At 42.4% G+C, this 24,072-nt stretch overlaps 1 protein-coding gene and 1 long non-coding RNA gene across 4 annotated transcripts in view; one reads left to right on the top strand and one right to left on the bottom strand.

The window, feature by feature from the left end:
• The window catches only part of LOC117363805, a 136,986-nt gene that overhangs the window by 46,181 nt on the left and 66,733 nt on the right, over positions 1 to 24,072 (top strand). Inside the window, exon 4 of one of the 2 annotated variants that reach the window (XR_004540129.1) lies at positions 21,659 to 21,767. The exons of the other annotated variant lie outside the window; for it this stretch is intronic. This is a non-coding gene — a long non-coding RNA (uncharacterized LOC117363805). Of the gene's footprint in view, positions 1 to 21,658; positions 21,768 to 24,072 lie in introns of those variants that run through there. 2 annotated transcript variants of the gene reach the window in all.
• Positions 1 to 24,072, bottom strand: part of HEATR5A (HEAT repeat containing 5A) — a 257,530-nt gene that overhangs the window by 6,111 nt on the left and 227,347 nt on the right. For both annotated transcript variants that reach the window (XM_033952160.1, XM_033952161.1), the window contains 5 exons: positions 21,617 to 21,764; positions 14,237 to 14,509; positions 7,296 to 7,520; positions 4,582 to 4,736; positions 3,278 to 3,491 (listed from right to left, as the gene is read on the bottom strand). In XM_033952160.1, the coding sequence (XP_033808051.1) occupies positions 3,278 to 3,491; positions 4,582 to 4,736; positions 7,296 to 7,520; positions 14,237 to 14,509; positions 21,617 to 21,764 (1,015 nt within the window). The remainder of the gene's footprint in view (positions 1 to 3,277; positions 3,492 to 4,581; positions 4,737 to 7,295; positions 7,521 to 14,236; positions 14,510 to 21,616; positions 21,765 to 24,072) is intronic.

The raw sequence follows: 24,072 nt of genomic DNA on the forward strand, positions 1-24,072 counted from the left end.
GTTCCCTGGGTCCCCCCTTGAACCCTTCTTGAAGATGGGCGTGACATTTGCAATTTTCCAATCCTCCGGGATCTCTCCAGTCTTTAAGGATAGGTTACATATTTGGCGAAGTGGCTCTGCTATTACGTTCCTTAGTTCCTTTAGTACCCTTGGGTGAATGCCGTCCGGACCTGGCGATTTGTCGCTCTTTAGTCTGTCTATCTGCCTGAGGACATCCTCTTGGCTTACCTCTAGTTGGACCAGCTTTTCATCCCGATCCCCATTTACGATGTCCTCCGGTTACTGCTATTGGTTTTAGGATTACCGATTTTGTGGGAGTAGAAATTTTTCTTTTTTCACTAATGAGGGTTTTGTACTGTTTTAATTTTTGTCTCCAGGCCAATCTGTGTTCTAAGGTTCCGGATTTTTGCCATAATCTTTCGGCTTTTCTGAGATCCTTCTTGCATAGCAGCAGTTCAGGATCGAACCAGCCCTCTTGGTTACGGGTTCTTATTCTGTGGGTTTTTGTGGGGGCAATCTCGTTTAGTATGTTGGTACTATCTTGTATCCAGGAGGTCATGATTTGTTCCGTATCTTCTATTGGATTGGTGTTGATTTCGAAATGGGACCAGAATTCCATTGGGTCAATCTTTCCTCTGGTAGTGTGGGTTTTGATGATTCTTGTTTTGCCGCTTTTAGGAGGTTTGAGTTGGCATCCAATGGTGAAGCTACATAGGCGGTGGTCGGACCAAAGGGAGTCAGACCAGCTGCCTTGTTTCCAATAAAAAGTGGGATTGGCCTGTTCCTTGGAGGATAGAGTTACCAGGTCTAACTGATGTCCTCTTTGGTGGGTTTTGATCGGGGGGTGTTTGTCAAAGCCTAGTTGGGAGAGCAATGACCAGAAATCCGAGATTTCAGGTAAGTAGTGGGACCTCGGTCATTGATGAATCAGCATTGTGACTATTTGAGACTGATATGGATTTAATCAATCCTTCACTATGCTTTTACTAAAAATAATTTAATACATTTTGAAAATGCAGTTGAGCATACCAAGTGAGGCAAGTGAAGTGCTGCTCTTATAACAATGAGCTAGTTGGCTAAAGATTAACATAAATAGGAAGGAGTGCTGAAAAAAAACCCTACTGAACCAAAGCTCAGATCTCAACACCCAAATCCAAGATGTGCAACAGAATTCAGCTCAATAGATTACTAATGAATTCTATAACTTAGGCACCCATATTTACACATGCATTAACCTCCAAATTCTGTACATGGTGCCTATTGCACACACAATTAATTAGCCTAATCAGCACCAATTATGGGCATTTAACACCTCATTATTGATGCTAACTGGCAAGCAAAGTTGCTGATTACTTTACATTAAGAGCAGCAAACATTAGCTATTTTGAAGGCTTATTTTCCTAAGAACAATTTACCTTTTTGTGGTCAGGCAGTTATGATATCTAGATCTACCCAATTATGAAGGAAAACCTTTTTTACAACTTAAGACCCATTTCTAGAACTGCCCCTCTGTTTTGGATTTTTTCCCCCTAATATCATGTTTTCATTTGGAGAACTGGCAGTTTCTACCAAGTCTTGGTTACAATAAGGGGTTAGAATGGTTCTGGGCTATAGTACTCATGATGCTATTCCTCAGTCGGGATCACTAGGGCTTCTAGAATCTTAATACTCTTTTTTTGACTAGGCTGAGAAAGAAATAGAGCTGAAGGGACACCTCAAAGGGGAAGGTGGAGATTCACATGAGAACAAAAACTTTCTTTCCACACAAAAGACTGAAACAGTCTCTTGTTTTTATAGAAAGAGCAGACAGAAGCATATGATACACTAGCTGAAAACCTTTTTTTTTTTTTTTTGGTCTATTGAAGCAATACTTACTTCAGGAACTCAAAATTCCCTTTTTGTGAGAAAAGACTGATGCCCACAACAGCTACCCTTTATATTCCAAGTTATAAAGGAATGCTTGGAGAGAGAGAAAGATGGCAGGAAGGATCTGGTACCCCCAGGGGAACCACTCAGAGGGTCCTAGAACAGCTAAGATCCTCAAGCCTGAGCCTCATTCACTAGCTTTTGTCTCTCTTCTTTTTTTTTTAACTACAGAAAAAAATGAAAAAAATTGTCCTACCAGACTTGAGAAGAGGCTGCACTGGTTATTTGCTCAATCATCTATTAGAGGCTGAGAAATATTGACTAGCTAAGGGGCGGCACAAAGTTCTTAACTAATGACATCATAGTTCAGTATGTCTTAGTCTCTACCTGCTGGAAGGAGAGCACAATCCAAGCGTCTGGACTGGTCTAAGTGGGTTAATAAGGAAGCTAGCACTTATGCACAGTATGGGGGAAATTCAATAAAAGGCACCTAGGTTAGGCGCTCTATTTGGGGACACCTAATGATACCAAGACAAAACCTGTGCAAAACTTAATTTTTGTTAATTAGTTTAATTGGTATGGTAACTGACCACGCCATTGAAAACTAATTAAAATTTTTTTTTTTAAATCAATTAAAGAGTTCTGCAGGAAACTTGGAGCAGTGCCTAGCGATGCCCAAGTCAAGGCACCTAGTGGTATCTACCTGAAAAGAAAGCGTGGTAAGGGGCAGAAGGTAGGCGTGGTATGACTTAGGTGTCGCTAGGTGTCTGTGATAGGTGTTGGTAGATTAGACCGGGAAAAATGTGGCCTAATGTACTGGTGTCTTCCGTTAGGACACCTAGTGATGCCCAACTCGTTATGTACTGTTAGGCTTGATTCTGTAAATGGCGCCTAGTGGTTGACTGACAACCGTGCTGAGTGGTGCTTAGAATCAAGCTGTATGTGCATACATACCCATGTAAGTGCCAGCAAGGTGCCTAAGTGATATTCTGCAATACCTGCTTAATTTACATAGGGTGTGTTTGCAAGAGGGGTGTACACAAGAGCATAGGAAGGTGGAATTCGCACTTACAGGCTTATCTTGCAGAATAATGCAAGTTACCTGTATCCCTGCCAAATTTAGATGCCCACGCTAACACCAGCTCTATGGCACCTAAATGTTAGGCATGCCGATACAAGATTATACTAGTATTCTATGAGAGAACCTAGGTGCCTAGTTTCTGTTACAGAATAGACACTTACCATGTGACCTTGGGGCATCTAAATGGAGGCACCAAGTTCTAGAACTACCGGTTTGTGGTTGCTTTTGGATTGCTTCCCTAACATCATGGTTTGATTGAGGCATCATCAGATTCTACCAAATTTTGGTTACATTAAGGGGGTTAGAATGATTTTCAGTCATGGTACTCACGATGCTGTTCCTCAGCTAGGGTCACTAGGGCTTCTAGAATCTTGATGCCCTCCAGAACCACCTGCAACTCGGCAGTGCTCTCCGGTTTCTGTTTTTCTGCTGCCCGTAATTTCATCACAATGGGTGATGCTAGAGAATGAATGTAAGGGGCAGACACAGATCGATTTGGATGTAAGAATAAAGAGAGTAGCAACTGGTAACATTTCAACTGCACCTGATGAAACAAAGCAAAATTATTAAAATGTCATATCTGGTATGCATGCATTTTTCTTGAATAAGACACAGTAGAAAGAGACAGAAACTAGCAAAAAATGGTATGATTTTAATTTGAGTGGTCCCCTCCCTCCTTTATTCTTCACTTACACTGTTTAATTCCCTCAGGTATGACCTTAGACACACAGCTATCTTTCAATATTCATATTTCCTCAGTGACTAGACCTGCTTCTCGTCCCTATGTCTTTATCCATTCACTCTATCCATCTGTAGTTGATAATGCTTGTGTCACCCTCCTTTACTTTCTGGTGGCTTCCAGTTCAGTCACACCAGCTTCCTATTGTTTACTGTGTCCAGCATAAAATATTGACACTGACTCACAAAGTCCTACACTCAAGGGTCCCTTCCTACCTGTCTTCTCTTATTTTCCTATACATTCCCTCATAGACTTTCTGGTCGTCTTCTGGATAGCACCTCAGCCTCTTTGAGGCTCAAATCTACCTTTCACTCTGGTTTTTTTCTGTATTGCTCCCACTCTCTGGAATTCTCTACCTTCTGATGTTCGGATTGAGCCGTTTTATATCAGATTCAGGGCCTTGCTAAAGGCCCCTCTTTTCTTACTGGCCTTCCGTGAGAGTTTCTAGCCCTGCTTGCCAGCAGTGTCCACTGAACATCCTCTTGCTATCTTTTCCACTTTTTCAATTAATTTTTTTATGTTTGCATTTGTAAACCACTTTCATTTTCTATAAAAGACTGTATATTATGTACTGAAGAGACATAAAGACATAAACATAAACAAACAAAAAAAAAGATATACCAATTCTGACTTCTCTACCATCCATCCACTTGTTCAAATACTGTAGGCAGCAGAAACAAACTCTTCTAAACTCTTAGCTAGCTAAATACATAGCCTGTGAAGGTCCCTCATTTTTTCTGAACCCTTAAAAAAGGAAGTCAAGGATGGTGCTGAGAAATCATTTCCTGTCCAGTAAAGATATTACTGAGGACTACTGCCAGACAAAGAGGACAGGAGAGGGCACACAGAGAGAAATTAATGCAAAGAAAGAACTTCATTGCACTCTTCTACTCACTACTGGATTTTTAGAAAGGAGGGCTATTTGGAACTTCTCAATGCATTGCTGCTGAAGGCACTGTACAGTTGTAACTTCTGGACTTGCAGATAAAATGAAGAGGGTAATGGCGGTGAGCAAGCTAATGTTATCCAAATCCTGCTCTTCTTTGTCACCTTTATACAAAAGGATAGAAGTTATCACAGATTAGAAGTCTAAAATCATTAGGGATATAGTTCAATATCAGGAGCTCTCACACAAAATATTTACTTTTATCATGATAGGATAGTGGCAGCCAATTTTGGGTAGGCCTGAACCCAAAGTGGGTGGGTACAAAATGTTCTCTACCCCATCCTACCCCACCTCAAAATATAAATACTTTAGCTAACGAGGACCCCCCAAGCTCTGTCAGCTGAAGACTCTCCAAAGGTGGCTAGAACTCCTTTTCCCCAAGCTTGGCAGGCAGCAGCAATGTCCCTAAGCCAATGATGCTGGCACTCCATGCACGCTTAATTGTCGTGGCTCAGGGATGCTGTTGCCGACTGCAGAGCATGGTAGAAGGGAGTTCTAGCTGTCTTTGGAGGAGATCCTCAGCTAGGGATGCTTGAGCATCCCCATCAGCTATAACGCAAGGGTCAGAACTGGTGTAAGACCTGCTAAGGTCCAGGTCAGAAAATAAAAGAGAGCCCCCCTCCCAGATTCCCTCTCCTCCGATTTCCCCCACCCACCGTTACTATCTCACTGATAGACTCTCACCAAATACTGAATAAGGAATCACAAATTAGAAATAAAACATTTATACAAAAATTGAACTGGAGGAAAAGTCCATAGTCTGTTATTGAGAAAGACATGGGGAAGTCATTGCTTGCCCTATATCGGTAGCTTAGAATATTGCTACTGGGCTTGATGGACCATTGGTCTGACCCAATAAGGCTATTCTTATGTTCTTATGTATTCCCAAGAAGTTAAACTTAGCACATACTGCAACACTGGAGACATTACCTTATCCATCCAATATCAATTAGAAAAATGCTGGAATCAACTACCACTTACACTATGATCTTGTGATCATTATCTCAGGTTCAGAAAACTTTTAAAAGCCTTTCTGTACCAAGAGAGGAAGCCAATCCTGAAGTAACAGCCCTTTTCTAACTGTCTTAATGCAACTCCTGGGACATAACGATGAGTCAACAATGACCTACTTGAACTTGTAACTATGTGTTTGTAACTATGATCTAACTGTATTAATAACTGTACTGATCCACCTGTTCTAATAACTCTATTGAATGTCCCTGTAACTTCCTGGGTAACTGACCCTGATTTTATTTTTCTATCATGTTGGTTCCAGTTTCTCTTTCCTATCAGTTGTCTACTAATTCTTCTTTAAGCAACTGCTGTCCATTTGTCTTTTCTCCTCTGTCCTGTCTATTCCCTCTATACACCTGTCTCTAACATATTGATCATTCCTTTTTAGCTCTTTTCTGTCTCACCCTTTGTTTTCAGTTACCTATCAAATTTCCATCTTTTTTTTTTCACCCACTAGTTCTCCCATTCCCTTTCATCTTCAACCTACTCCCCATTACCATATTTCTACCTTCTCAATCATTTCCTTGCCACCCTTTCTTCCCCTCCTAGTCTGTTCCACAGGGTTTCACTATTCCCAGAGTCTTCCTTCCTCCCCACCTTCTAGCCCAGCATCTGATCCTTCTTCTTTCTCTCCCCACCCTCCTTGTCTAATATCTCCCTGTCTCTTCTCTCTTTCCTCCTGCCCTTTCCCCCATATCCAACAGCTCAAAGACCCTCTACCCAAAACACCGCCCCCCTGTACCTATTGTCAAAAATCAAGCAGGAGGGATGCCCACTCCCCTCCTGCCTTGAAGGGACACCTCTTCAAAATGGTGGCCCTTTTTCCTCCCGGGGCTTCCTAGGATGCACTGGGAATGGTCTAAGGGCCTGATTGGCTCGGGCACCTAAGGTGCCTCCCTGGGGACTTGCCCAGGGTCACAAGGAGCAGCACGGGGTTTGAACTCACAACCTCAGGGTGCTGAGGCTGTAGCTCTAATCACTAAGCCAGGAATGTGACTGTTAAACACATAAAGTGATGAAAATTGGCATGTTTATGTATAGTCTCTGGCACTTATATGTGGATGCTGCTGAGTGATGTCACTTTTTTCTGAAATTACTGCTCCTGCTGTAAGTGCCAGCAAATCCTCATGTATTTGCCAGTGTCCTTATATATATTTTACAACACTGTTCAGCAGAGCTTTTATTAATAAAAGTAAGTTACTTTTGTTTGCACCCTTTTTTCTCCACTGCCTCCTCTGTTCCTTCCATTTTGCTGAGCCAAATTCATGAAACATACGGTATATGTTAGTCCATCGTGCTTCATCCCTAGCCCTGTTCAAAACCAGGCTAAAAGCCCAGTCTTTTGAGACTGTTTTAATTCTCAACATCATATCTACCTGTTCAGTACATGTCCATGCTGTTTAAATTATTTCCAAAATAAATGCACTCTCTAATCCCTTATTTGTCCTGTTTGTCTTTCTTGAATAGATTGTAAGATCATTTGCTGTTGTAAATTGTGATCTATTTTGAGACACTCATGGGTAAGATGGAGGAGAAAACTAACTAAATAAATAAATGTACAGAATTGAAGCCTTTGGAAATAATACCTCAGCTGTGACAAAGACATACACAGCTGCAAACAGAGGTGTTCAAATATGTTGTTTCTTTACCTGAATTCCATGTGTCAAGAAGTGTGGCCAAAGCACCACAAAGCAGTTTGGTCCATCCTGCTTGGCTCTTTTCAGCTTGAGCCATAGGAGAGGAAAAAATTTCCTTGAGAGCCTGCAAGGCAGCAGTCACAGTTGGCGATAACTGGCATTCTGGCAACTTCACAGCTGTCTCCCGAAGGACTCCAATAACCAAGTACAGAATGGTGGGTAGAACAGAGACACTTCCTAAGATGAAAACACATATGCAGAACCTTATGAAGATGATTTCACACAAAAGCACCACCCTCAGTAGTGTACTATGATCCAAAGGGCGGGATTTGGTGCTTTTGTTCATCAAAAAAGTAGTCTAGGGAATTCTTTATATGGCACCTAAAGTTTTGTGCTATTTCTACGCTGATTTTTCAGTGTGAAAAGTGCTATAACAGAATTAAAGTGCCAAAATGGACAAAAAATGGCAGATCCTTGTGGAACTACATTTACGCACCCAGTTATAGAATAGCGCCTAAGTGCTTATACACAGTTTTAAAACAGAGACCAGAACAATGGGAGGGGATATGGGTGAGTCAGTGTTGTAGAATTAGGAAGATTTGTGCCCAATTTGTACACTGGGATTTACATCTGGTTTCAGTTGGTGTAAATCTTTGTGTCCAAAGTTGTGCATGGATTCCAGCGTTATTTTATAAAGTGGAAAAAAAGAGCCAGGAAAGATGAGATTGCAGTTGCAGTGGTGTCAATGTTACAGAGGTCTAAGTTAGTGACTTTAGAAGCAATCTAGGACATGATACAGTCTCTCAATCAATCCATGTTGAATTGGTCTTCTAAATTTGGTTTTGAAATGGTAGAAATTTCTAGAACCGCTTTGTTTCATTCTCAGAAGCTGTAACAACATGCTACTAAGATGGAGTTATTGGGGAGGAAAGTCAGTGATTTCCAAAAGACTTGTGGTGCATTAAAGATAAACTACTTCTCCATAGGTTTATAATATTTGGAGAACTAGAACAGGAAGAATTCTTTATGATTTCTTAACTTCCCTAAGTCTCCTTTGATATCTCCTCTGGATATGGTCAGGAAATATATGTGAGAGACTTTAAAAATGCAGTCAGAAACTTTACCACCTATGGTCTGCGTTCAATATCTATCTGTTTTGGATCAGGCAATTTCCTGGCCAAGAGGAGGTGTCCACTATGAATTTAACTGAGTTCTTGGAGTCATCTTTGGAAGTGGTAGCATCTAGAACTTGAGATGGATTGGAATGCTTTACTTTCAATAAATGGATGAGTTGATTTTAGGATCTAGAGTTAGAATATTTCCTGACTTATCAAGAATGACTCAGCTACGGTGGTGAGAGTTCCTGGCCTTGTGTCTTAGAGCTAAAGTGATGCGGCTTAGTTTTATTTTAAGATTTCTTTATACTTGTGTGGTAAATTTGGATAACAATTACGGTATATGTTTTTCAATCCTAAGCAACTGTTAGACTTTATTATTTCCAAGGAGAAATTGAGGGTTCTGATAGAGGGCTTGATTTTACTTTACGCTGATCTGTTATATTTCCTTTATGATTTATTGGGTTTGGTTCCTTATTCTCTTTTTATTGTGGGCAAATTAGCAAAGCTTGTTTCCCTATTGTTTTATTTTTCAATGTATTAATCTGATTTTCCTTTATCATGATTGTTATAATCATTATATAATTCGAAATCTAATAAATATAAAATTTTTTTAAAAAGTCAGGAAAGGATATGACTAAGTCTGAACTTTTATGTGAATCCAGACAGGAACACAAAGGTGTGACTTTTTAAGTTGTATAAAACAATAACACAAAAGGGGAGGGAGGGGGATCCAAATATGTTTTAGCAGGGGAAAAAACTAGCAATTACCGTATATTGAAGGATAGGGACTGGGAGCGAATTGGAGTGAACTTATCTAGGGTCTTGGTCTCTGCCAATGTTTTAAAGATGGTACTTGACACCAAGAGTGATTGGGGAGAATTTACCTTACAGCAAGGCGAGGGTGATGGAGGACCTGTGGACTATTAGGTGATCTGATTCACATTTGGTGGACACGTCCCCTATTACAACCTTATTGGGGAAATGCATCAAGCACATAAGTGGAGATTTGAGGATCCCACTAGGAAGAGATCTAACAACTTGCTCGTTATATGATACACCAGTAGGGTTTTGCTAAGGAATGTTGGTTGATGATGGGTATGTATATAGTTGCTGCAAGATGTGAAATTGTGAAGCATTAAAACAGACTGCACCTCCCCCCAAGTATGGATGATTTCCAGTCAAGGATTCCCTAAGTAATCTAGAAGTTTATTTTATTTATTTTAAACATTTCTTTCCCACCTATCACCTATGCGGGTTACAACTGAACAAACACAATCCATCAACAGACAAACTTAAAACAGTATCACACATCATCTCTTCTAATCAGTTATCTGAAAGGAATACAGGATTAAACTCAATCAAGTTTGACAGCCCTACCTTAAGTGGACATCAGAGCCTAGGAGGTGGTATTTTCAATTGGGTGTCATATTATTACCATTATTATTATTAGGAGTAACTTAATGGTTAGTGCAGTGGCCTAAGAACTGGGGAATCAGGTTCAATTCAATCCAGTGCTGTTAATAAATATATTTTTGAAACTGTTTCATGGTAGTCCTATTATTATGTTTCAGTTTACTAATTTTAACTTTACTTCATTCATTGAATTTATGTTTCTATTTGGTCTTTTTACTATTGTTATGCTGTTAACAAAAGTGTAAGTTTTATGTTGAAGTATACTTGCTGTCCATTGCCTTGGGTGAATCTCTTCTTTTTATTTGTTAGGATTTATTAAGGCAGTTAGCTATGCGGTGGGGGCTGCTCAAGAGTTTTGCTGCCCGAGGGATGGAAGGGAGGGAAGGATAGAAGGATGCTGTGCACAGTACAAGGGTTATGCTGCACAGGGGGATGGGAGGGAGGGATAGAAAGATACTGCAGAGGGAAGGCACAAGGGGATGGGTGAGAGGGGAGGAAAGATGCTGCATATGTGAGGGGGGTGGGAGAAAGGAAAGAGGAAGAATTGGGGTGAAAGAGAGGAAGGGAGAGATGATCATGTACATGAAAAAAATAAGACCTACCCCGAAAATAAGACCTATTGCGGTTTTTTGATCCAAAATTAATATAAGACGCTGTCTTATTTTCGGGGAAACACAGTATATAATGTAAACCAACATAAAGATTCAAAACATTTTACTAAGCAAAAGTAAAGAAGCAGAGAAGTGGAAATGTCTATACAGACTGGTGAATTCAGATGTATTTTAAAACAGATCCTTTAATTCATCCAATAAGTAACTCAATGACTCAACATGTACATTTTTCGGCCCAGATGGCCTGCCTCAGGAGTCTACAATTATAGACATACAAATTAATAAAGAGAGTTATAAAGTACAAAGACAATATATTATCGATCAATATAATACATCCAATGTCCTCAAAATGCAATCTTGCTTCTTTGAAGCAGAAGGTTGAAAACCAGGCAAACGTACTTTCTGATTAACATGGAACGCCAAGACCACTTTTGGCAGAAAGGAAGGAGCACTGCGCAAGGAAATCCCAGTCTGAGATTCTCAGGAAGGGCTCTGTAAAAGAAACAACCTGTAGCAAAGAGACACATCTTGCAGAGGTAACGGCGACCAGAAAAACTGCCTTGAGCATCAAGTCTAAGAGGGATGTGGCTTTCAGAGTCTCAAACAGAGCCTTTGTAAGGCCAGACAGAACCAAATTAAGGTCCCACGAAGGGAATGGAGATCTGATAGGTGGTCTAATGTGAAGAACACCTTTCAGAAATCTGGCTACATCAGGGTGAGATGCAAGCGAAGGATAACGATCCTGGACCCTGAAACCAGAGAACCCAGTGACTTGGACTCGAAAGGAAGCCCTTGTCAAGACCCGCTTGGAGAAAGGCTAGTACCACTGAAACAGGTGCGGAATATGGCTTCACTCCTTCCTAGTTGCACCAATGCTGAAAGGTCTTCCACACCTTAGCGTAGGCCAGGGGTGTCAAAGTCCCTCCTCGAGGGCCGCAATCCAGTCGGATTTTCAGGATTTCCCCAATGAATATGTATGAGATCTATTTGCATGCACTGCTTTCATTGTATGCTAACAGATCTCATACATATTCATTGGGGAAATCCTGAGAACCCAACTGGATTGCGGCTCTCGAACAGGGACTTTGACACCCCTGGCGTAGGCAGATACAGTAGATGACTTCTTAGACTTGAGAAGAGTAGCAATTACTACATCAGAATATCCTTTGTGCTCTGCTTCATGCTCAATAGCCATGCTGTTAAGAGCAAAGAAATCCAGATCCTCCATAAAGACTGAACCCTGAGTAAGAAGGGCTGGAAGGGCATGCAACCAAAGACTGTGAACTATGTGAAGCAACATTAGATCTGCGCACCATGGCCTGCGAGGCCAATCCGAAGCCACCAGAATGACTCTCATCCCAAACCGTCTTAACATCGACTTAAATTTCTGGTAATATCTCCCAAACTTCTACCATCGGCTTCCTTGAATTATCAATATTTAGATCTTCCAGCAGGGCTGGCGATATGGCTCAGGAAGCAACATGAGCTGCCATTTTGGCAAATTCCGAGCCACTGAGGGTATATGCAGAATCTTTCAAAGTTTTGCGACTGGAGTGTGCCATTTATACTCGTACCCCACACACAAAGAGCAGGAATCCTAGAATCAAGTAGGCAGGTCACTGAAACACCACTTGTAGCGGCAAATGGAATTTGGTTTTCTTAAAAGAAATGCAGAGCAATTTGCTCAGCTGCCAATGTTGGCTGGTGACATCACTTCCCCCACATCCGCGTCTTTTCACATGGAACTTTCAGCCTTGCCAAGCCCCGAAAAAAGAAATGGCCACCCCAATGGGCTATCTGCCCATTATTCACCTGCTTAGACAGGGGAGAGGTTAAGTATGGTGCTGCCATCTCTTCTGGCTGCACCACAAAGCACGTGGTGCAAGGTCTCTCCTGAGACAACAAATTTTCACAATCCTGGCAAGAATTTTATGCAGAAGAGTCCAAGGATTCCATCCCAACAAGTTTTGAGGCAGAAATTGCAATTTTGGAAGTGTAGGGAATTTTAGAAAAAAAGATCGCTAAAAAATGCAAGATGGCCACCGCTAAGAATTTCACACCAAATCTTGGGATTTTGACCCACTAAACAAAGTTTATAAATGGCGATTTTAGGCTTTTTTTAGGTGAGAGAACATAGGGGGACATGCAACAACCTTCAAAACTTTGAAATTCCTCACAGGCTGAATCAGCCTTACTCACTGTGAACTGTGCTGGAAATGCGCTGCAGCCTGCCTCAGCTTTCTTACAATAGCTGGCATTAGAAGAAATCACTGCCTCATGCTGGGAATGCTTCTTCAATGCTGATCTTCGGGCTGCCAGTCAGACATGGTGCCTGACCATACTTCCACCCATGTGGACTGACGGACATGTTAAAAACAGGGTGAAGGTGAAAAACTCAGTCAACACCCTGCAAGACACTGCTGAGCCTCCTAGGAGTGCCTAACAGCCTGTGCTTGAATCCCTTAAAACAGTAGGTGAGGAAAAGTCGGGATGGCTCTGAACTCCAAAGAAACTTATGCAGGCTGGCCAAAAGCTACAACCAGGGCTCACCCTGTCAGCTGCAGACTGGAGTCTGCTTCTTCTCTACGTAGGCAGAGCTGAAGAAAATGCTCCGAGCACAAAGAAAAACTCTGAGAAGGTTGACAAACACCAAAGAAAATAATAAAAGGGGAGAGCAGAACAGAAACATTCCTTTAGGCTCGCATGCAGAAGGGAAAAACTACAGTAGGCAGCAGAGCTCCCTGTGAAGTAGAGGAGAGTCACAGAAAAAAATCCAGAGTGGATTTCTTCTGTAGCCATTGGGGGATAACCCACATGTCTAAAAAGGGCATTATTTTCAAATTGTTGCCCACAAGACCTTTCCAACAATTTTCAAAGTGTAAGTTTTTGCATACTTTTCTTTAGAAATTTGATACAGTACAGTTATCTAAAGATATTTGCACCTGCTTTTTCTGAAAGTTTTTTTTCCATAAAAAACAATTCACATAGAATGAAAACTGCAAAGTCCTCTCAATTTTTTCCAAAAGTGCAAGTGGTGCATTGAGAGAAGGTAATTTTCAGATGGCTGATTAATAAGTGTCCCCAAGTATAGTAGTGTGTTTTTCCAGCTTCAGTAACTGTCCATATTGTACAGTGATTTGATAGTAAGAAATAGGACTAGATAACAAATCCTCTCAAAAAGTAGTAGTTGGTGAATACAAAAGCCTCAGTCCCACCACTCCACCGCTGTTATAATTTAAAACCGCGGGAAGAAATTACGTGGTGACTTTCATCATTGGCTCATGTGCATTAACCAGTACTCCACTATTAGTGACTAGATTTTATACATTTAAATTAGCGTTTTCTATTTTACTTCAATTATCTTGTTGTATATACTATATTCCCGCGGTTTTAAATTATAACAGCGGTGGAGTGGTGGGACTGAGGCTTTTGTATTCAACCAACTACTACTTTTTGAGAGGATTTGTTATCTAGTCCTATTTTTTACTATCAAATCACTGATTAATAGGTGTAGCACTTTTTTTTTTCTTTTTTTTATAAATCAATATAAATAATTTTGAAAATTGTCCTCAAAATGGCCAGTTTCAGAAATGTAACTTTGTTCTTTGGCAGAATTAATCAAACCCAAGTGAAACCTTCCAAACCCTTTCTAATCCTAGAATCATCATTGGCTGGGGACCTCCACTCACACTGTATCAGAAAATCTTATCTGAAGTTATACCAGCTCAGCCCAAGTTTATTTTTGTAAGATGAATACTTAGCAAAAACAGTTCAAACTAGCTGTCAGAATTATGAGGGCTGAAAATCCTACCTTCTGGAGAACAGATGGGAGGAAGACCGGCAAGTATGACCAATGCTGCCGATACCAGCTGACTTCCATCTTCTGACAATGCCTGGGGTCTTCCAGGTTTACACCCAGGGCTACCAGAAAGTTTGGGATTAAGTTGTGGGAGCTGCCTCACAAGGATACAGAGACAGAGTTCAAGAGCAGCAAAGACCAGTGACTTTCCTGGGACCAGCCCACCAGTGTCTCTTCCTTCTCCAAACTCTGGCAAAGTCTCTTTCTCTTCAGCACCATCATCCACTGAAGATATGAAAGTCTTATTAAAAATATTTTTCAAGCAGATGATCAATCATACAAAAAAAACATTAGGAAATAAGAGTAGCTTCCTTGGACTAAAAGATAACTACTGACATTCATTTGTACCAGTGTTCTAATAAATCATGCTGAAGGCATTAGCCACCTTTTATAGAGATTTACCTCTTCAGTTTAACTGACTGCCATCTACCACTCTCCTATCCTTATAGTCAATAATAGCTGTACCACATTACATTTTGATGCACTGCACTGTTCATGCTTTAAGTGTAGAAGCCAGTTCTCCCCTAGGCATACAGAGGATAATTCTAGAACAGTGCACCTGTTATTAGGCGCAAAACATGCCTATATGTAACCTATTCTATAAAGAAAGAGAGGTGCTTACGTTTCTTTATACCAGTGTGTCGCAAACTTTTTAAGCTGCTGGCACACTAATCTTGGGGATGCGGCTGGAGGGCACCCTGAAATGCACGGACATCGACACGATGACATCACGCGCATGCACGGATGTCCTCCAGCCGTGGCCCTGAGGTTCCTATTACCGCCAGTGGGGGGTGTTGCAGAAGGAGAGGTAAGGAGAAGGAGCAGAGGCACAGGCAAGGAGGAGAGGCGTAGGCGCTGGCTAACTGACTACAGGATGTGCCTCTCGCTGTGAGAGGCACGTCTTGTAAGCAGTCAGCCGGTGCCTCTCCTTCTCGTCGGCATCTCGGGGCACACCTGGAATCCTCCAGGGCACACTAGTGTGCTGCAGCACAAAGTTTGCGATACACTGCTTTATACAATACAAGGTACTAGTGTAACAGATCAAATACATGCCATGGAGCTGGTGTAAACATAAGAACATAAGCAATGCCTCTGCTGGGTCAGACCTGAGGTCCATCATGCCCAACAGTCCGCTCACGCGGCGGCCCAACAGGTCCAGGACCTGTGCAGTAATCCTCTATTTATACCCCTCTATCCCCTTTTCCAGCAGGAAATTGTCCAATCCTTTCTTAAACCCCTGTACTGTACTCTGCCCTATTACTCCCTCTGGAAGCGCATTCCAGGTGTCCACCACTCGTTGGGTAAAGAAGAACTTCCTAGCATTCGTTTTAAATCTGTCCCCTTTCAACTTTTCCAAGTGTCCTCTTGTTCTTTTATTTTTCGAAAGTTTGAAGAATCTGTCCTTCTCTACTCTCTCTATGCCCTTCATGATCTTATAAGTCTCTATCATATCCCCTCTAAGTCTCCTCTTCTCCAGGGAAAAGAGACCCAGTTTCTCCAATCTCTCAGCGTATGAGAGGTTTTCCATCCCTTTTATCAAGCGTGTCGCTCTCCTCTGAACCCTCTCGAGTAACGCCATATCCTTCCTAAGGTACGGAGACCAATATTGGACGCAGTATTCCAGATGCGGGCGCACCATCGCCCGATACAATGGCAGGATAACTTCTTTTGTCCTTGTTGTAATACCCTTCTTGATTATGCCTAGCATTCTATTTGCTTTCTTAGCGGCTGTTGCGCACTGTGCCGTCGGCTTCATTGTCATGTCCACCATTACCCCCAAGTCCCTTTCTTGGTTGCTCTCATTCAATAATATCCCTCCCATCGTATAGTTGTACCTCGGGTTTCTGTTTCCAACATGCAATACTTTACATTTCTCAACGTTGAACTTCATCTGCCATCTCGCCGCCCATCCCCCCAATTTGTTCAAGTCCCTTTGCAATTCTTCACATTCCTCTTTAGTCCCAGCTCCACTAAATAGTTTTGTATCGTCCGCAAATTTTATTATCTCACACTTCGTGCCTGTTTCTAGATCATTTATGAATATATTAAATAGCAGCGGCCCGAGCACTGAGCCCTGCGGAACACCACTCGTGACCCCCATCCAGTCCGAGTAGTGGCCCTTCACCCCTACCCTCTGTTTCCTACCCGCCAACCAGTTTCTGATCCATCTATGTACGTCTCCGTCCACTCCATGGTTCTTCAGTTTCCGGAGTAGACGTTCGTGAGGCACCTTGTCAAAGGCTTTTTGGAAATCAAGGTATATGATGTCTATGGGGTCTCCTCTGTCCATCCGTTTGTTAATTCCTTCGAAGAAGTGCAATAAGTTCGTTAGGCACGATCTCCCCCTGCAGAAACCATGTTGGGTTGTTTTCAAAAGTTCGTTTCTTTCCAGATGTTCATCGATGTGTTCTTTAATCAGTGCTTCCGTCAGTTTCCCCGGAACCGAGGTCAAACTCACTGGTCTGTAGTTTCCCGGGTCACCTCTTGATCCCTTTTTAAAGATGGGCGTGACATTGGCTATCTTCCAATCCTCCGGGATCATGCCCGTTTTCAAGGATAGGTTGCAAATTTGCTGCAGTAGTTCCGCTATCTCCTCCTTTAATTCCTTCAGAACCCTGGGATGGATTCCGTCCGGACCCGGGGATTTGTCAGTTTTAAGTTTTTCTATCTGCCTGTGTACATCATCAAGGCTCACTTCCATGGATGTTAATTTTTCTGCTTGATTTCCATTGAAGATTTGTTCAGGTTCCGGTATGTTGGTTGTGTCTTCGTTTGTAAATACAGACGAGAAGAACATGTTGAGTCTTTCTGCGACTTCTTTCTCCTCCTTCACCGCTCCCTTCCTGTCTCCTTCGTCCAGCGGTCCTACCTCCTCCCTAGCTGGCTGTTTCCCTTTAACATATCTGAAGAACGGTTTGAAATTTCGTGCCTCCCTGGCTAGCCTCTCTTCATACTCTCTTTTGGCTTTTCGAACCACACGATGACATTCTTTTTGATACTTCCTGTGCTCATTCCAGTTGTCCTCAGTTTTGTCCTTTTTCCATTCCCTGAATGAATTTTTCTTATTGCCTATCGCTTCCTTCACTATTTTAGTCATCCATACTGGGTCTTTTGTTCGACCCTTTTTGCACCCCTTTCTGAATCTGGGGATGTGCAGATTTTGTGCCTCGCTCACTGTGTCTTTGAAAAAAGACCAGGCATGTTCTACTGTTTGCCATTTTTTGGAAGTGTTCCTAAGTTTCTTCCTTACCATTTCCCTCATTGCTTCATAGTTTCCTTTCCTGAAGTTGAAAGATGTCGCTATGGTTCTCTTTCTGTTCGGTATGCCTACTTCAACCTTGAACTTGATCATATTATGATCACTGTTTCCCAACGGTCCCACTACTTCCACTTCCTTTGCAGGTCCCCTTAGTCCATTTAGGATTAAATCCAGAGTGGCATTTCCTCTCGTCGGTTCTCTAACAAGCTGCTCCATGAAGCAATCTTGTATAGCCTCCAGGAATTCTGTCTCCCTAGCGCATCTTGAGCTTCCAAGACTCCAGTCTATCCCAGGATAGTTGAAGTCTCCCATAACAACTGTGTAACCACTTTTGCATTCTCGCTTCATCTCGGCATCCATTTCTTTATCGCTATCTCCGGTTTGCCCAGGTGGACGATAGTATAGGCCCATCTTTATTTCATGCCCTTTCCTACCCGGTATTTTAACCCATAGCGATTCCAGTTTGTTGATCATCTCTGCTGTGTCCATTCTTGTCGATTGTATGCTTTCTTTTATGTATAGGGCTATTCCTCCTCCTTTCTGACCTGACCTATCCCGGCGATAGAGCTTGTACCCCGGCAGTGCTGTATCCCATTTGTTTTCCTCATTCCACCACGTTTCAGAGATTCCAATGATGTCTATGTCCTCTGCATTAGCCATGGCTTCTAGCTCCCCCATTTTGTTTCTTAAACTCCTTGCATTAGTATATATGCAGTTTAGATCCTGGCATTTTGTCGTCTTCATTTCTTTTCCCTGTGCTTCAGTCTTTGGTGTCTTCTCTTTTGCTACAATCTTTCTAACCTCCTCTTCTGGGTTAGTTGACTCCTGTAATTTGTCTCTTGTTTCTTCCCTGCCTTTTTTCCCCTCAGTATCTTCACGGGATACCTTCTTCCGAATCATCGACGCTAGGTCGACTGTCGGCTTTCCCCTTTCTCTTAGTTTAAAGCCTGTTCTATTCCTCTCTTGACGTTGTTTGCTAGAAGTCTTGTTCCCGCCACGCTCAGGTGCAGTCCATCTCTCCTGTAGAGCTTGCTCTTGCCCCAGAACGTTGTCCAGTTCCTCACGAAGTGGAACCCTTCTTCCTCACACCATCTCCTCATCCATGCATTTATTGATTGTAGTTCTTCCTGCCTTTTCGCATCTGCCCTTGGTACCGGTAGGATCTCTGAGAATGCTATCTTCTGGGTCCTCATCTTCAGTTTCCTTCCTAGAATCTTGAACTGTTCTATCAGCGTGCCTCTTCTGTAGTCTCTCCTGCTGACATCATTCGTCCCGATGTGGATCATTACTGCGGTCTCTTCCGTCTCCGCTCCTTCCAGGACCTTCCCAATTTTGTCCACGATGTCCTTGGTTCTCGCTCCTGGGAGGCAGGTCACCAGTCGATCCTCTCTTCCTCCTGCTATGTGGCTGTCCACATGCCTCAATATCGAGTCTCCCACCAGGATCGCTGACTTTCCCTTCTTCAATTTTCTTATCGGTCTCAGGTCAATGTCCTCGGTGTGCTTAGCTCTCTCTTCTTCTGGGCATCGACTAGCCAATTCTTCCCCCTCGTGTGGTATTCTTCTGTGGGTGTCTTCTTTGAGGTCATCTGCTTCTAGCTCCCCCTTCCAAGTTGGTGTTGCATCATCTCTCATCTGGAGTTCGTTCTCTTCCACCCTCCTCCTGTATGCTTCCTCAATGAATTCCTCGAGTTCCCTGACTTCCTTCTCGATGTGTTTCTCACTCCTGAAGTCTTCAAATGCCCTGGTAGGGTCCTCCGTGGTGTAAAGTCCTTCTAGCTCCTGTATCTTGTCCTCAAGTCGCTTGACTTCTTTCTTCAAGCTTTTCAGCTCCTGACACCGACTGCATACGTATGACTGTCTCCCCGAGGGGAGGTAGTCATACATATGACAGTCCGCGCAGAACACTGGAAAGCTCATCTTCTGGTTATCTTCTGCTTCCATCGGGGTTACTACTTTAAGAAAACAGATAAGTTTACGTGTTCCTTCGGTGCCTGCTTCCTTCTGCACCTGCTTCTTGCTTTACTGCCTTCTGCCTTTGTATGGACTGCCTACGCTCTACCTTTCCTTACTTTTGTTTGTGTGATTGTTCTTTCTGTGCCTGGTGCCTTTGCACAACCTTGCCTAACTTTTGCTTGTGTGTGGTTGTTCCTTCTGTATCTGCTTCTTGCCTTGCTGCTTTCTTGTGTGTGCTGTCTTTTCTCTTCCTTACCTTACTGCTGCTTGTGTGTTCGTCTCTTCTGCGCTGCTTGCCACTTCCTTACCTTTCAGTCCTTCCCTGTGCTCTTGGGTGTAGTGACTTGGCCCTTCTTGAGGCCCTTCGCAAAGGCGCTCTCGCTAAGGCGAGCGCCTTTGCCGCTCGCCTTCGCCGCGCGCCTAACGGCTGTGCACTTAGAGTGTGAGAGTATATGCAAAGATCAGGGCAGCACTTACCAATCTTTCTTGGGCCATGATCTCTGTTAGAGCGGGAGTCCTTAAACTGCATTGCTGCCAGTGGGGGTAATGTTTCATTATCATGTTTTCAATTGCCAGGGACAGGCGGTTTCCATGAAGTCCTGAAGAACTTTCATGGCCCTCACTATTGAAAATGTGATAGTGAAACAGCATCCCCCAGCTGGCAGAACTGTAGGAGGAAGACATCTGCTCAGCTTAGAGGGAACAGTGGCCATGACCCCACCAAGGGGTATATAACATGCCTATTTATGTACTTCCAGGCTAGGTTTCAACCCTAAACGTGACAGTTTGTGAAGTCCTAGATTATAGTATTTTATCATCTACCTGCAAAGTATACCCAATTAATAAGTATACTTATAGAATAGTGTCTAAGCTGGAAAATGGTCATTTATGTGTGTATGTGTTCACATATGTGCATATACTGTATAACTTATGTGCGTATTCAGCTTTTGACGGCTCCATAGAGAATTACTCCCACAGGTTCAGGAATGGAGTGTCTGTCTACCAGAAAGACTATCTACGTAGGAACCTAATCTTTCTGTACAACCATATCACTCCGTGGTGTGCTTGTACCTTGAGTACTGCACAATTCTGGTTAGTGCATCTTAAATAAAGATATGGGAGAGTTAGGAAAGATGCAGAGGACTGAGAGGCAGTGATGTCATCCACCTTGATGACAGCAAGGAACTGATACTACTCCACTTCCACTATACCATTTTTTTAGCACTTCTTTACTTTATGAGAGGGCTCAGGCTTTCCTTCGGACAGGAGATAGTCCTTCAGTCAGTGCACCAAGCAGTAATTGAGGCAGAGAATAGCAGACATACAGAGAGCTGGATGCTGCGAGCAGATTCTGTGACTGTGTGGTGGGGGTCCTGGCTGAGGACCAGTCACGGAGGAGCTGGGCAGCAGGAGAGTAGGACTATGTGCGAGGTGAACTTCTGGGCTGGCTGCAGAATTTAAAGCAGGACAGAGGGGATTTAAAGAACATGGTGGCAGGCTTTTATTAAGATTCAAAAGTGTATTCAAGCTTAAAAATAATACAGTTCATCCACAACTTTGGTGACAGGAAAGGACCCAACACGGTCCATGTTTCGACTTGAAGGGAGCAGAGCTTGGGGCAGATGGCAGCTCTATGGTGTGATTGGAAAGGGAGTGCGGGGTGTAGGCTGACATATCCACCAAAACCTTTGAAGAGACTAATTAGGACCCCTGAGGAAGACCTTTTTGGTCGAAATACGGACCGTGTTGGGTCCTCTCCAATCACCAAAGTTGTGGATGAACTGTATTATTTTTAAGCCTGAATACACTTTTCAGTCTTAATAAAGCCTGTATCAGTTCAACATCGGACTCCATATTTCCTTTTGTTTTGGACTTCTGCCATGCTATGTTTGCCATATTATGTTTTGCCATACCATGGCCATCACCATACCATGGTTTTTGTCATGTTATGTTTTACCATCTTTTTCAGACAATGTTCTGCCATGTAATGCTTGTCACCACTTTGCATAAATAAACTTTAATATGCTTGTAAACTTGTAACCTGTTTTGAGCTCTCCTGGGAGGACGGGATATAAAACCAAATAAATAAATTGTTCACATGAGATTCTGAGAGTTTACCCTCTGCACTCCTCCTCTTTTCCTTCACATGTTCTTGAACAGCACAGAGAATCTGTCTCCCCACTTCCAAAGCAGCAAGCTGAATATCTGGTGATTCCCTGGTCAGAATGAGACGATGCAGAACATTCAGCAGCTCTACAGTCAAATCCTGCAATGTGTGAGGAAAAGTATCACATTATTTTTGACTGCAGATAGGAAACGTAGTGAAAGACTTGGCCAAGGCTCTACAGGATCTGAGGGATTAAAGAGTTAATTCTCCTTAATCCCCAATTTATTTATTTCTGTCTGTCTCCCAAGTGAAAAAAAAAAATAAAAACTACAGCCTTGCTACTTAATTGGCATCACACATCTAAGTATGTAAAATAAGGCAGCTACACCCAAAAGCAGTGCTACTTATAAGTGGAAGATGCATAATTGCTAATTCCAGCTGGAAGTTGCCGGGTGCATGCCACTTATGTTTTTTCACATGTGCAGTTGTAAACTGGCTACTCCCCGTATGTGTACTGGCATATACATGTGTTGGGTTTGGCAGAGCTTTTTGTAAAATATCATCAGAATTCAGCACATTTTGATCAGGACATCTCCGTGTTCTATATAAATGGACCTTTTAGAGTACCAAGTCCTCTACTAACTGACAAAAGAGGAATGGGTGAGGACTTAACTTTTGGTTCAACACCACCTGATTGAAATACCACTGTTTGCATGCCTTCATGCTACCTACAAATAGCAGCTCCTTATAGAATTACCCCCTTTAGGAATAATTCTGTTCAGGCTGCCCATTATGAAACCACACAAACCAGACCTTTTGTCTATATTACCTCCTAGAAACAGAAAGATGACGGCAGAAAAGGGCCATAGCCCATCAAGTCTGCCCACTCCATTAACCCTCCCCAAACAACCTCCTAAGTGGTCGCTCACAGGTGGCATCACCTCTACACTGCCCTCGTAAAGATCCGACGTGGGCATCCCATTTATTCTTAAAATCTTGTATGCTGCTGGCCGCGATCACTTGTTCTGGGAGTTTGTTCCAATGGTCTACCACTCTTTCTGTGAAGAAGTACTTCCTGGTATCCCCATGAAATTTCCCGCCCCTGATTCTTAGCGGATGTCCTTTTGTGGCCGACGGACCCTTGAAAGAGAAAATGTTGTCTTCCACCTCTATGCGGCCAGTGATGTACTTAAATGTCTCAATCATGTCTCCCCTCTCCCTACGCTCTTCAAGAGAGAGCGTAGGGAGAGGGGAGACATGATTGAGACATTTAAGTACATCACTGGCCGCATAGAGATGGAAGACAACATTTTCTCTGGAACTCCCACAGTTTTTTTCAGCTTGATCCCTCCCACCCTAGATTTATTTTAGATCCCTATTAAAGGCTTTTCTGTTTGAAAGAACTTTTAATCTGCAGCTGGCCATTGGTGATACCATGAAGGTTTACTAAATCTCTCAATATTCTCCCTTCCTTAGATTACTGCTGAATTACTCCTCAGCTCAGGCACCCTCCTTATCCTTTATTTTTGTCTTACTTTCTGTCTGTTCTCTGGATTTCCTTAATTACTGGGGTTCCTTTTTTGCTTATTATGTTCTTATTGTGCACCACCTTGTTATTTTTAAAGGAAAGGCAGTATATCAAATAAAGTAAACCATAAACCTTAAAGTTAGGCCCCTAATGTATGTGCACTCTGCGTGAATTCTATAATGGCAATTGAGCATGTAATTGCCTTTGAAGAACTGAAAAATGGGCAGCTGGTCTATAAGATCCAGAGTAAACAACAAAGCAGCAGTCCGATAAAAGACATTTACCATAGAGAATGCCAATATTTATTCACCATATATAAAATCAAAAATACATAAATAATTAAAATCCCAACACGGCCAAGTTTCACCCTTTCAAGGGCTGCTGCTATGCAGAGAGAGAAACCCTCTACCATCAGGTGATACAATTGAACTGCACCTTTTGGTTTTTAATAGCACCTAATGCAGCCCTTGAAAAGGGCAAAACATGGCCGTGTTGGTTTTTTTACATTATTTCTCTATATGATGTTATGTGTGGTGAATAAATATTGGCTTTTCATATGATAAACAATTTGGATGGTCTTTTATCGATCTGCTGCTTTGTGGTTGATTGCCTTTGTAGAATACTAGAGTAAATCTGCATATAACTTTAGGCATGATCACTTGAGCCACATCAAAGGTTGGTGCAAATGTCTAAATGCTGCCAATTACATGTGTAAATAACCATATTCTATATATGTTAAGTGCTGGGAATGCCCCTGATAACATAACATAAAACTTTATTTGTACACCGTGATGTTCGATGCGGTTAGCAGAGATTAAATAAGAGACGAGGGTACAAGTACAAATAACTTAGGAGCATGACAAAGTCAGTGTCAAATACAGTCAAGTACGTGAACAGCTTTCGAATACTGGTAAAGTTATGGATAAGGAATCCCAAATA

Source organism: Geotrypetes seraphini, chromosome 7, assembly GCF_902459505.1.
Source record: "Geotrypetes seraphini chromosome 7, aGeoSer1.1, whole genome shotgun sequence".
NCBI lineage: Eukaryota > Metazoa > Chordata > Amphibia > Gymnophiona > Dermophiidae > Geotrypetes > Geotrypetes seraphini.